This window comes from Agelaius phoeniceus, chromosome 3 (assembly GCF_051311805.1).
Source record: "Agelaius phoeniceus isolate bAgePho1 chromosome 3, bAgePho1.hap1, whole genome shotgun sequence".
Classification (NCBI taxonomy): Eukaryota; Metazoa; Chordata; class Aves; order Passeriformes; family Icteridae; genus Agelaius; species Agelaius phoeniceus.
Genome location: NC_135267.1, coordinates 88,497,084 through 88,511,507, shown reverse-complemented (window position 1 = coordinate 88,511,507; position 14,424 = coordinate 88,497,084). Strand labels below are relative to the sequence as shown.

Below are 14,424 nucleotides of genomic sequence, written 5' to 3'. Positions count from 1 at the left end.
CTTCCCTTTAAGGACCACTTATAGCAAAACCATGCCTGACATCCTAGGCAATCCCATCTTCATTCCCTACTGCCTACACCAGGAAAAAAGTCTGAGTTCCCAGACTCATTGCAGGGAAATAACTGTACTTGCCAACATAGTTAAAGTTTACAAACACCTTTAACTTTTGTCCCTCTAACCTTTCTAAATACATCACATTACCCACTTTTGTTTTGCTTTTGTTGTCAAACACCTGAGCATAAACAGGAATGAATATGATGGTGACTACAAAGATATAGAAAAATCAGCAGCACTGACAGCTTCAGACACTTGCAACTTTAGGTGCAGAGCTGCCAAAGCTTGATTTATCCTGAGGCATAGCATTCAAAAACACAGGATGTCTGACTGGTGCTGTTTAAATCAAGTTCCACTCTCAGGACTTCTGTGTCTGATCCTGAGGTATGTTCTTCCTGTGCCTGACTACCCTTATTTTGCAGAATTACACAGCCTAGGACAGGAAAGCCGGCTGAATATTGCACTCAGTCTCATTCAGAAAGATGGAGCAGCTTGAGTTTACTCACCAGTCTGAGGAGCAGATTTCTTCCTTGGAGAGGAGGCTGAAGAACAACAGTGAAGTCATCCTTTTGATCAAACCTCTCAGATTCCAATAGTTTTTCCAAAGCATCCTAAATAGACAACCATTTAATGAGATAAGTATAATTGGGTAGAGAGTGTAATGTATGTGTGATTCATTGGGGCTTAAAGTACATTCAAATTATCCCCATCCCTAATAAACCACAGAAATAAAATTGTGTATTCCAGAACAAACACAGTAATTTAACAAAATCTTGTTACACAACAACTGGAAAATCCTTGTAGCTATAAGCAAAATGGTTTGCCATCATTTTCTTTGAAAGGGCAGCAAGCTTAGCAAGGCAATGAAGTGTCATGTTTGTTGCCATCTTAGCATGTTTAAAAGAAACTCTAGCATAACTGTCTTTGTCTTAAAAGAAAATTTCCCTCTTCTAAATGATGTGGCATTTTACTGGACAAGATGGATCATTTCTCTGAAGGGATATGAAAAATCCTAGGTTGCCAAAAGTTATGTAGACATTTAAAACTTAAAGAGATATTAAGATAGAACTTATTGCCAATATTCCTGAGGTAAGAAATGGGATTGGGATTGCTATGGATATGTGATAGAAAGGCTGTGACTCAACTTCCTCACTGCTATTCCTCTCTTATCTCCTTGCTTCAGGCCAATCTGGCAAATGAATAGACATGTCTAGCAATATGAGAGCCAAAAAACACAGAAGATGCCATACCTGATAGGACCACCTCAGTACGTTATCATGTAATGTGGAGTGTTCAATATAATTGCACTGATTCCTGCAGAAAATAATTAAAAACACCAAAGACATTATGAACTTTTGATAAACCAAGTGGATATCATGAATTCTTTTAAGCCACTGACAAGCACATACTAAAGAGTAAATTGTTTTATTTGTAGAAAAGGCTACATGGAACACGCTAATTTTTGATATAAACATAGAATGGCATATATTCCCATATCCAGAGCTCTGTATCTCTTTTTGATTTGAAAGCCTAGTCAGTTGACAAGTATGCCAGACTTAGATTAGCACAGGATCTCACAAGCTAGCAACATGCTCAAGCTTAAAATAACAGCTGCACTGGTTTTCAAACATTTTCCTCCCTGTAGCCACACAGGAAAATTGAACAAACTCAAAATACTTCCACAGGAACTTTTTCTTTAGTATTTGACTTGAAAACCTGCATCTAGAAATGTGGATGGAAGTTGCAGAAGGTTATACATGCTAAAGGAGGATTGGCACTGTCAGATTTATGATCTGCAAGGTGAGATGGTATACTGCACATTTTGAAGCTAGTTGGAGAATTCTGAGAGTTCCTAAAGGTGTAGATGGGAACAATATAAGATACATATAAGATTAGTCAGATTCCAGCAAAATACACTCCCTTGAAATTTCCTGGAAGGACTGGAATCTGAAAAAGTTTCTGGGGGGTTGCAGATATAAGCAATAAGTATGTGTCAGGATCCTTTTCACAGAGCTCTAGCTAAACCCATAAAATGAGAGTTTTCTGATAAAATGATATTAACACTGCTGGTGAGTGAAAGAAATATGAATTCAGGACCAGTATCTTACCCAAGCCTAACAAAGGAACCTCATAAAATACATGAAGAGAGTTATATGCCTAAAAATAGAGTTCATGCATTACTTTGAGTGCAGATGCTTCTAGTTAGTAAGAAATTAGTAAAGGAGGGAACTTTATGTTCCTATTATGTCCCAAACTTCAGTGCCTAAAGTTAAGGCAAGGGACTGAAAGTGTCAACCACCATTATCTTCTTTGATTCTTGAAATTTCTCTTTTTGGTATGGATTTGTATTTTTCTCTCAAAGCACAGTTCATAATGACAACTTAGTAATCAAATGCTGGAGGTCCTTATCTGGGACTGGATCTGGGACTGAGGTCATCTAACAAACTAGTGGGAACTGTGTTTATCAACCAGATAAACACAGCCACGAGAACATGCTGACAATAAGAAAGCAAATTGCCTTAAGTACAAAAGGAAATACAATAATTCCTCAGAGGAAAAAAAATAGATCCATTTCATTTTATTTTTAAGGTCTTCAATACATGGCAAGGCCCATATTCCTAAACACATCTTTTTCACATTTCTCACATTTTACTCCTTCATGTTTGTGCAGGAGAAATAAGCTAGAGTGCTTCATACAGCCACTTTTGACAAAGAAATCCTCTCCTCTCCTTGTATTTGTTAAGTACATGGTTACACAGCAGCCAGACCTCTTCCCCTGTTCCATCAGAACATCTCCAAGGTTGTATACTTGTAAAGCTTGTGAAACACTTCAGGATGACTATATTAGTACATATGGTGTCCTATGCAACGAGCACAGGGAAAAAAAATTACTGTGGAGTAAGACAAAGTGTAATCTCACCAGCTGTAAACTACTCTGTCATAGCTGCTCATGTGCACACTCCTACTCCATGCTAAATCAGGACACAAACTACTCGTGCTTTTGTTACAAAGTACTGAACAAGACAGAGAAATAGATGCAGTTACCATAAGGAACTGACAACTTGGATATTCTCTACCCTAGCATACCCTAAGCTCAAGTGGAATCTTTCCAATAGCCTAATAATGTCCTTTAAAATCAGTTGCTCATTTTGTGAACATTGATATGTAGAAATATAAACTTTTGAAGCACCTACAGAGGTTCTGATTTGAGAGTTGCAGAACAAAAGTATCGCTGAGTAAAAAACTGAGGGTAGCTAGATGATGCAGTTTTGTGACTATAATCTTAAGTGCTGGGTCTGGCTGGGATGGAGTTAACTTTCTTCAGAACAGCCCATATGGTGTTGTGTTTTGGATTTGTGGCTAAAACTGTTGATAACAAACCAGTGCTTTGGCTCTTGGTGAACAGTGCTTGTACAGCATTGAGGCTTTCTCTTTTCCCTTCCTTAACTCTGACCCAATATTTAAATATGCTGTCCAATTTGATAGGATTAAAAGCACTAGCTTCCTAGTAAAGATACATCTTTCAGAGAGAGCATATCAGAAACAAAGTAAAGACTTAAAATCTTTCACATACTTTTGTATTAAGGGCAGAAAAACAGTTCAGCAGATTGTATTTCAGTCAAAGTCAGTGCATATACGTAGGTATTTGTTGAACATCAGCAGGACACAGTGACAAAAAGCTAAAGAAACCTGTTACCTGGCATTACTGTAATCTTGGCATGCAAGAGAGGCAGTTGTGAGTTCAGTGGAATCCACTAGATTTACAAAGGCCTTGGGAACCTGCAGTGATAAAGTAGAAATTATTCATGCTAGATTTGCAATTAAAGATCAGCAAGCAGCAATTATAGTAAATTACATCTACAACTTCACGTGTATTACTTCTGGCCTAGGATTCTGCCTACATAAAATCAATTACCAAAGTCTTTGCCAATTCTGTCCTGAACCCTGATCCTATCCCTGCTATCTAGGATCATCATTTATGAAGTACTTGTGACCATGCTTTCTTGACTGAGACACAGCAATTCATTTTACATAACCAAAATGGCCACCAGCCAACTAAACTGAACTCAAATGAACTTGGGACTACCATTTTTCTGGCAACATAGCAATGCAAAGCTGGGGATGAAACATCCTGCATAACAGCACAAGCACTCATGCAACACACCACACCTCTCCCCCGTGCAGAAAGCAGCTTTTCATTTACATAATGATATTTCACTTTCACAAGTGCACATAAACAGATTCTGGAAATAATAGTGGAGAGAATCTGAAGAAAATGTGTGGGTGGAATTTCCCCCATACACAACATTTGTCGAAGTCAGCTGGAGAAAAACGAGTGGTTGTGGTCTGATGCAACCAGACTGTAGCAGGTTTAGAATATGCTGTAGGCCTTCAATGCAGCAAAACAAAATTAATGGAAGATGCTATTGAAATAATTCAGTTAAACAGTTTATAGTCTGCTTTAGTAGAAATCTATCCTCATCTAGTCTACTATCATTAGTAGACCAAGACACAGTGCAGAATGCTTCCCAGAAACCATCCTAGGTAAGGAGATAATTCTTAGCTCAGCCAGCTAGAAGACCTTTAGAAAGGCTGAGATTCTTAAATTAACACAAAATAGGAAAAAAGGTCTATTACATATATTTTAATGGATGTTTTCCTGGTCTGTAAAAGTCATCACCAGGGAGTTGGCAGCCTGTACACTGCCTAGGTGTTCCACACCAGTAATTAGATACCAGTTCCTTTGACCAACAGCCCTGTTAAACATAACTTTCAGACCTAGACAGATGTACTCCAATTTTCACAGAAATAATTTTTAAAATACCCAAAGATTGAGTGGTACATTAGCTTGTGTTGCAAAACAGAGCAGTTACCCATCCACCCTTTCTGTTTGTATGCGCCAGCTTTTTAAAAACGGGAGTAAAACACTTAGTGAAAACAAACAGATCCAGTGGGTTGATGTTAATGAGACTGGTGTTCTAAGTCATGTGAAGAGTGATACAAGCTCTAGTCTAGTAGGGGAGACTGGAAAAATACACAAAGGACTCAGCTATTCAGGGTTGTTGATGAATACATCTTACCTTCTTATACAAAAAATCCAAGACCTCTTTAAGTTTTTCCAGGTTTTCTGATATGCAGTTCTTCTGTAAATGAGATTAGAAAGGCCATCAAGATTAGTAGAAAAAAGTTACTCATTTCCTAAAAGTCACAAACTCTGTGTATTGAGCTGTGTACTGAAGGGTTATTAAGAATCATTCTATTCTAAATTCAGCCTTAGCCAGCAACAAGTAAATAACACGGGAACAAGTCTTGTAATTTATGCCTATAAATAGAGAACTTGACATACAGTAAAAAAAAAAAAAAAGACAGGGATAGAGAAGAAAAGTATCTTTATACTTGAAGGTGGAAAACAGCTGTTCTACTAAGACATCTCAGACTAGGGATGGCAAATTAAGTACAGATGTTTATAAATTTAAAACACATTGTGTGCCAGGAGCTTACATCATTGGATCGAGGCATCCCAGCAACCCAGACCTAACTACTCCTTTGGTTCCCTATGGCAGAGAGCAGAGTATGGGAAAGTGTCTTAACTACCTGCTTTGACTGCTAAACCACCCCACAAAGCACTTACCAGTTGTGTGGAAGCATAGGAGGAACATGAGGTTTCAGCACTAAAAAACACTGTGATCAGCTTCCAGTCATTTTGGAAGTCCATCATCTGGGAGAAAAAAAATAAAGGAATCTGATGACAGGTGATCTATTTGCTATTTTCCTCTCTCATGCACAATTTGCTGTGGGTTCAAAATCAGCAAGACCAAGCAGTAGTCCATGGCCCAATCCTGGACATTTTGGTCCCTTCCATTTGACAAACCACCCGGCTTTTCCTTAGAGGACACAGCAAATGGATGGTTAGGCATCAAGTGCTGCAATTAAAGTTGAACACAAAGCTCAGGATAGAGCCTGAAATTGCTGCTGCCGTAGGAGACTCTGATGGAAAAGATGGGCATGGACAGCTTGGCACAGAACTTGATATTGTCTCTTTCCATCACTGCTGCAGCTTGCCAACAGGATTACTGTACATGACCTGCTGAGAAGAGGTCACACTAGTGGGACAAAGACCGGAATAAAAAATCTGAGAGCTAGAGCCCTGCTCAGCTGTGCTGTGTTTATTAGGCAATGCTGTACAATCCTGAAAAGCCTTGGTTAGAACCACACAGTTTCACAAACATACATGCTAAATCCCTGTAGAGCAAAGCAGCAACAGCAGAATTGCCTTGGCAATTACATTTTCCCATTACTTCAAGACTATTTTACAAAATAACATCATGGTTAAGAATAAAGGAGAAATGAATGCTTAAAGCTCCAGGATGGGACCTAAAAAGCACTCAGCCATAAGTGATAATTCAAGCTCTCATCAGCATCACCAAAACATATTTAGGTCTTTATTGGCCTTTTTGAAAATATGTTCCTAAAAGACCAAAAAGGAACTGAAGAGACAAATACTGAGAATTATTATTTTGGGTTGACTTCTCAGAAACACTGGCACAGTTACAGAGTGTAGCTAGCAGAACACTCACATCTTTAGCCAACAGAAAGCAAATATACTGGCTTCCCTACCAAGCTCTTCAGTTGCTTTGACAAAAGTAAAAAAGGTGAGATACTTCCAGAACAAAACTCTGCACTTGAAAAGCACAGAACTGATTCTTATTTACAACAGAAAGACTGAAGCCCATTAACCTCAAGAAATGGCATTTTCTGTTTCAAAAGTTTTTTGAGTGCTGTTTAAGTATTAAGCCACTTTTGTGCCTTTTTCTGCTTCAACACCACACTTTCTGAATTGTTCTGTCCTTTAAACAAACCTGATCCACTTTCATGAGCTCCACTATTTCTTCAGCTTGATGCAGGAGGTCTCTGAAAAGAAGAAAGGAAGAGAAAAATTATGAAGGCATCAGTGATGTTAAAGCTTTGGCTGATTTTTACTATTGAATCAAACAACTTTTGAGGATTCAGGTTGGATTAATCTTTTCTCTCCTAAATGTGTTCAGATTAGACAATTGACTGTGCTACCCAGAGAGCTTTGGGTAATTAGTCCATATTCAGCTACCTGACTTTCAGACATGTGCACTTAGATAAAAGAGCAGCTTAGTAGGCACACCTCAACTTCTATTTGAGCCAAAAATTTGTTTTGCAGCTATAAAAGAGACCTGATGGTAACTCAGATGATACAGACCCCAAAGCAGGGCTTTGTTCCTCCTCATTCTGACGGGTGCCAATTGAGCCACAATGACAGCCTCTGCCAGAAGTGAGCACAGCATCAAAGATTTCCATCCTTCCCCTTGTACACCAACTGCCCAGCCAAAAGCCCCTCAGACTCACCTGGCTTGATTGTCTGGCATCTCTCCTGCTGTGCCAGGTGGAGGGGACACATGTAGGACCGAGGGGTTGAAGGTGCTAATGAGAGCTGAATGACACACACAGGTTAGGAGATTTCTGCAGCCAAAAGACTGCTACTCTGCTGATTCCTTAAACATAGCTGAACTAAAACAGCACCAGAACCTGTAAAGTCTGAGGATCTCTTGGCAAGCATGAGAGGTATGCCCAAGCCCCTCTGCAGCTGTTTTTCTTGGTTCTATTCCTCACCTTGTTAAGTGAAGGCTTGATGTCTGAGTTTGGCTCCAGACTCAGCTCAAAAACCTCTGTCCCCATCTCATGTCAGCCACAAGTATTGTAAGTGGGCTTAAATAGAGGCAGCTATAGAAATGAAGTTTTGGGGAAAGGCCATACAGGGAGACTCATAAAACACCAATGAGTTGCCATGTTTTAAACCCCTTTTACAGGGAAATAGATGTCACACACCAAGGGATTAAGATACTAGGAAGATGATGTAGAGGGCAGGACCCTGGAGCTATATATTACACAGCATTTCAGTGGGCATGAAACTTTTACTTGCAATACCCTGTAAGCAAGTAAAGGCTGCCTTCAGAGACAGCCAACAGGCAACAAATTCCCAGATGTGGCTCATCTATGGCAGTCCCAGTATAAATTCTAAGCACATGGCAGTTCTGGGCAGGCAAACCCACACAAGACTTCACTGGGCCAGCAAAGGCCACAAGCACACACCAGCAGAGACTGTGTAGTGGGTAGAAGTAAGAGGCCAAAAACCCCTGCTGGGCATTTAAGAATCTTGCAGCAGTCTGTCACACCCCTTCTTCACTGCTGTTTGTCTACCCAGACAGTCTCTTTAAAGCCATCATGGATAACCCAAGCTGGCTGAACTCATGTCCCCAGGTGCACCACTCCTCAGGCTTCCCTGACACCCCTGCAGTGTGCCTGTGCTGCACCTGCTCTGCAGCCCAGCAGAACCCTGGAGCTCCTGCCAGAGAGCTGTTAAATTAATTTGCTGAAGTTCTAGTGTGACAGCAAGACGCACCTGCTAAAGTTGCCATGCTTAGTTCAAGGAAGTTCTTTCCTGTACTATAGAAAGGGAAGAGAAAACAGGAAGTTTCTGTTATTCCATTTCTCAAAGAAAAATTATATTACAGCACAGCCTCGATTTCTTATTAGTTATGCTGCATCTCAGAGTGAAATTCATGGCAGCTGTTGCAAGTAAGAATGGGGCCTTTCTTTCCCAAAACTGTTGTGTCATCAGCTACTGCTGAGTAAGAACATCTCAGCAGACGTCTCAGATCTCAATTTTTTGTCTCTTTATCCTCTGCATGTTGCCATACTTGTGCTTGCTTATACATAGGTATAAGTGATGCAGGGGCCTGTGTGTATACTCACATATAAGTGGACACAGATGTTTTAAAAAAACTTAGTCTTTAAAGTTTATCTGTGCAGTGCTAAATCCTCATCTGGAAGGCTGTGACTCAAAAGATCTGCACAGACCTGCAGCTACAAGGTTTAGCCATATGTTCACTCATTGATTTGGATCTGATAAAGGGGCATGGAAGAAGGAAATGGCATAAAGCTTACCCATGAAGCACTGGGAATCAGCCAAGCAAATTGAGTGTCAGTAGTCCAGGGTATCTGGACTACTGAGTTCTTTCTTAGCTCTGATAAATCCCTGCTTTCTAATCTCTAACTAGCGCATTATTATATTTACTGCCTAGGATTTATCACACAGCAATGATTCTTAATCAAGGATATTGCAACTCTAAAGTAATTCTATATCCTGCATAAGTACAAAAATTTGTTACCAAAGGACAGGAAAAGTTTCAGTGTCTCAAAATCCTTTCTATTTTACATAGGCTTTTTTCCTCCCTTCTATAAAACAATAAAAAAAATTGCTTGGGCCTAGCTCCTGCACTGTGATGCTAGAGAGATTAGGATAATGAAACTTATAAAAGCTAACTATTAATTCTTACCTTTGGAGTAAATCCTCACCAGATCCTGGTGTCTGTGAACAAAGAAGCAATAAGAATAAAATTAATTAAAGTGTAAACTAGAGCTAGATATGCTGTTCCCCTACCTGTTACAGATAGTATTATTTTCTACATACTCTTTTCCATTGTGTTGTAATCACTCACAGACTTTGATTATTTTCCAGAACTTCCCTATTACAATGCATTTTCATGATCTGGTAATCCTTTCTTAGTTACTGTTTTCATTAATGATTTTTTTACAAATGGCTTAAAACAGAATTTGTTTCATTGAAATCAAATTCCATAAAACAAAATGCTATTCTAGACCAAATTTCTCTGGATCTATTCCTACTCCTTTTCAACAAGGGACATGACCTGAAGTCATTTAGATAATTTACATAGATGGCACTCAGCAGAAGAGTGTCTGTTAAAAAGAAACTACATCAATAGAGGAACTTCACTGATTTCAGAGAGTTTAATGAGGAAACAGTGACAGAGATGTTTGCTCTAGGAAAGCAAACATTCCCTAAAAGATGATCATTTACATGTTTTTCTATGTTTCTACACCCCCACAAGCAACAAGGAAACCAGCACAAAGAAGACTTGTTCCAAAGGGCCATGCACCTAATATGGGTGAAGCACCCTTGCATTCAGGACAATAATTTTTTTTCAAAAGAGAGAGGTACTCACAAGGAGTCCAGAAGTGCTGATTTTGTAAAGGAAAAGTATGATATAGTTATGGATACCATCTCAAATTTGATAGTTGTTTTGTAATGAGGGAGACTCTCCCCCATTTCTCACAGTCGCAGCCTCCCCAGTGGCTTTCAATTTTTAGTCTACAGGCATTTTTACACTTCCTCAAAGCTTGAGAATTGTGGTTAAATTCTTTTAATTGGGCCTCAAATCAGTTTCAGATATTCACTTCCAACTATTAAGACAAATAAAGATCATCCAAATCTAACTATATTATTACAGGCAGGAGAACTTTACCCACTGATCTATACAGCAGAAACATTTCTTTGTGATTCTTGGAGACCTTCTGCCTTGTAGGTAGGAAACCAGTTTCTACAGAAAACACTTGAGGAGGTGGAAAATCTACTACATTTCTCAACAATTTGTATTTGTTCCAGTTTGAATTTTCCCAGCATCTTCTTCCAGTTATTCAATCTGTTATGCTCATTGTTAGGAAAATCCATGCACTCTAATCAAATATCATGGTTCTCTGCAAGAGCACTGTGATCACATTTCCTCCTGCACGAAGTCAGCTGGCTATTTTTAGACACAGGGTACATTGGAACACTGAACAGCAGGTATTTCCAGCCATTTTTTCACCAGAAGTCTTTGATGCTTGTGGAAAGACTGAAGTCCTGAACACCCTGAGACCCCAAACTACATCATCAGCTGACTTCATCATCACAACGGAGGAAATGGGTCACATTCAGCACATTTCCTGCTTGTACTTACTCTTTGTAAACTTCCTATTGCAGTGACTGCTTTAATGTCAGCTGGCCTTAGAGCATGAACTGCAGAAAAGCAAAAGATTTCAGGTTACAAGAAAACCCAAAACAGTAACCCCAAAAGAAAGTCACATTCACCAGTATATTAAAAGAAAGTTGGCTAAAATGGTAACAAGTCTATACTGATTGCTTTGATTGGAGGTTTTAAACTAGTCAGAAAGCATGAGAAACATTACTCAGGTGTTCAGCAAATACTTTGAGTGTTCAGAGGCACTGAAATGCTCAACCTTCAAGCAAGAAAAGATCAAAAAACACTGCTGGGAATGATCGAAGTAATAGTGACATCCTCAATCACCAGCTGAAGAAACAAAAGTAGAAAAGTAATCACAAGTGGAACAAAAAACTAAGGAGTTTATAGAGCCCAGCTCCACTTCAATCAATCCCATATACAGGCATCCCCACAAACAGCTGATTTCTGCCGCAGCCCATTCTCAAATAATTTTGTGAGGGAAAGCCTCTGCAGAGACAATATCAAACACAAACCTGAAGATGAAGGGGTCTCAGGGAATGTCACCTGCTCACATGAAAACTGCAAGCTTCTAAGAGCCTTAGACATAAACAAATAAATATGGTTGATTGCTTAGATCTAACAAGGAAATTTGTTGAATGAGGGGTCCTACAGGCTCCATTCTCACACTAACCAAGATTTTACTCATGTAAACAACTTTAAAGAACAATTACCCCTCTGTTAGAAATACATGGGAACACAGATCTGGACAGCTGCATGTTCAGTTAACTCTTCTACAACTTTACACTTTCTGCTCAGTTTTCTTACTGGTTGTCACAGAACTGGGCCTGAGCAAACAATGAAATGTGCTGAACACATCCTGCCACATCCATTGCTGCAGTGACTGCTTAATCTGGAAGAGGTCATATGGACAGCTACTGCAGTCATCTCTGTGTGCCAAGGGGCACCCAACTGAAGGGGCACCCAATTGACACAACAAAACCTCTCCAATACACGACAGGAAAGGCAGAATGAACCAATTCTGGCTCCTTAACAACACCTGGCCAGGTGATCAGAGAAGGCAAGGATGTGAGTGATGTTATTCACTCAGCATGAGAGACAGCTCAGTACCAGCAGGAACATTGTTTAATGCCATCCTATATCCTTATGGCAGGCACAGCCCACCATCAAGTGCTTTAAAGGGACATGAAGGCAATCCTTGTCTCCCCAGGTGACTTGGCAAGGGCTTCCCTCATCACAATGACCATGAGTGGCTGTCTGACCATCCCTAAAGGTGAAACTTATATAGTGACAAGGGCCACCAAGGTACCCACACACTCCCTAGTGCCCAGCTGGAGGACTCCAACGGTGCAGACACTTTGCACTGTTATAAAGCAAGTAAGAGTTTAATTCTGTTTCTAAAAGAGCAACAGAGCATCTAGGAACAAGTGCTAACCACAAACAACCTACATACAGGATATGCAACCTAATAACAAACATTGCTCAGAGAAAAGCTCATTTCCTGATTGTGTTCTGTAATCTTGCAGCTGCACTATCACATTGCTGACTCACTGGCTTTGCATTTCTTCTTTGCAGAAGCAGTTTACAGAAACAAGCTCTATTCTTTCTTCTTCTGCCTGCCTCAGAGGAAGCAACAGCTCCACAGGTAATGATAGGTATTGAAAACAGAAAAAAAAGAAAGTTGTACTCATACTTTACCTCTCGTTTCCCATATTCTTCCAGATCATCTGCATTACCTTAAAAACATGAAAAAAATGGTTATACTATTTTTTTTTGACCTTAGGGGGAAAAAGCTTCACAAGACTTAATATACCTGAAAGCACAGAATCTGGAGAGAAGGCACCTTTCTCATCTGCCCTACTTTCCAAAGATGAGGCTCATCCCAACAACCAGACATATTTTCTTTGATTTTGTATACTAGAAAAAGCTTTTAGCTATTATAAGAGGGTGAGATCTCTTGAAATTAGTGGAACGTGATGAATTTAGAGCAACAGGTGATGAACTGCTTGTGGAGCCCCTCAAACAACTCCATCCTCCATAAGCCTTCCCTACCTGTTTTCCTCTTCAGCACATTTCATACACTGCTGTAGTCTCATTCTGTCCAAATTTAGAGTAGTTTGAACATGTACAAGGTGAAACTCCTTAGAAAGGAGCAATTCACATTAATCTACATCTTCCACAGTCAGGGAGCAGCATAACACTGTTGTGAGTTTGCCATAGTGATACAGAAACAGCTGCAATTTCTTCTCTTAGTGGAGTGTTGGCAGACAAAATAGCCTGTGGAGCCAGGAGTCAGGCCTGTAGATGTTTCAGTAAACATTATTCTCTTTCCTTGAGCATACACTTGGAATTATGCAAACAGAATTTGGTTTATTCTAAAATTTCCACAAAGACAGCCACAAAGCCTAGGTCAGCTGAACTTCAAAGCACGCTCTCAGCTGTTCTTGCTTGCCCCACTGAAGCCATCAGCACCCAGCAAGTCCTACACAGAATTAGAATAACTGTCCTTTAATAGTCAGGAGCTATTTTTGGAATATTTAGCCCTGCTGAGTACTTGTGGCTTGTACACCTTTCTTTCCGTGTCAATGACAGAGTAAGAGCTGAGCCAGCTCAGTCCAGCAGGTGAGACATCCTTGGGTGTAGGGCAGCCAGTGGTGCTCAGGCATGAGCTCAGCATGAGCTATTTGCAAATTTATATTATTTTTACACTGCCCTCTAGAAGGTTGAAACAGTTTCCTGGCTGTTGTGTGACATATTTCTAACATTTCTGCCTGTTCAATCTGTGGGTTTTGATGATGCTTTACTCAGGGCAATAACCAGAACTCCAACTCTGTTTGGGATATTGGAGGCAAAAGCAATGAGGGACTTGTCTGCATCACACAAATCTACTGCAGGAGCTCAGTATCTGAGAATTTTAACACTAATGTCAACTACATTTGAGAATAGTTCCTTAGGTTAGATTGAGAGAAACAGGATCCAGTCCCAGTTTCCAGGACTCAGGGAGTTGGAGGAATAGTTTTAGAACAAACTCCCATACCTAGTCTGGGATTTTGCCTCAGACAATATCCAAATGCAGATGCTTAGGCAAAGAATAAGGAAAATACAGTTATATTTCCATTTTCTCTCCTCCCAACTATCCGTACTATTGTGCTCCCCAAGAAAGCAATTACTTAATGTTGAAGAACTCCCTGACATCTTTCTTCCACAGATTTGCCTATCTGTTTTTCTAATACTTTCACATTTTTGGCTTTCCCCAAGAAGTGCGGCAAAAGATGCTTCATCACTCAATCACATGTTGGAAAAAAGTACTTCTCATTTGTTAATAACCTGATTGTTTCCTTGTTGCTCTTGTAAAGAGTAGTTATTCCCTTGTTTCTGCAAAATTTGCCATTTTGCATGCTCCTGCATGTCTTTATCATATACCTATCCCTTCTTTTCCAGGCTGAAGAGTCAGTTTCTCTGATTTCACGTTGAAATTTTTTCCTAAGTCTGACCACTCTCCCCCTTTATCCCCCTCCTA

General features: G+C 39.8%; 1 protein-coding gene across 1 annotated transcript in view; it reads right to left on the bottom strand.

Moving 5' to 3' along the window:
* Positions 1-14,424, bottom strand: part of PLB1 (phospholipase B1) — an 88,125-nt gene that overhangs the window by 60,837 nt on the left and 12,864 nt on the right. The window contains exons 3-15 of the mRNA XM_077176318.1: positions 12,603-12,640; positions 11,420-11,483; positions 10,884-10,942; positions 9,423-9,454; positions 8,486-8,529; positions 7,432-7,516; positions 6,915-6,966; positions 5,687-5,773; positions 5,136-5,198; positions 3,752-3,834; positions 2,882-2,893; positions 1,305-1,368; positions 561-665 (exon numbers count right to left, since the gene is read on the bottom strand). Coding sequence (XP_077032433.1) covers positions 561-665; positions 1,305-1,368; positions 2,882-2,893; positions 3,752-3,834; positions 5,136-5,198; positions 5,687-5,773; positions 6,915-6,966; positions 7,432-7,516; positions 8,486-8,529; positions 9,423-9,454; positions 10,884-10,942; positions 11,420-11,483; positions 12,603-12,640 — 788 coding nt within the window. The remainder of the gene's footprint in view (positions 1-560; positions 666-1,304; positions 1,369-2,881; positions 2,894-3,751; positions 3,835-5,135; positions 5,199-5,686; positions 5,774-6,914; positions 6,967-7,431; positions 7,517-8,485; positions 8,530-9,422; positions 9,455-10,883; positions 10,943-11,419; positions 11,484-12,602; positions 12,641-14,424) is intronic.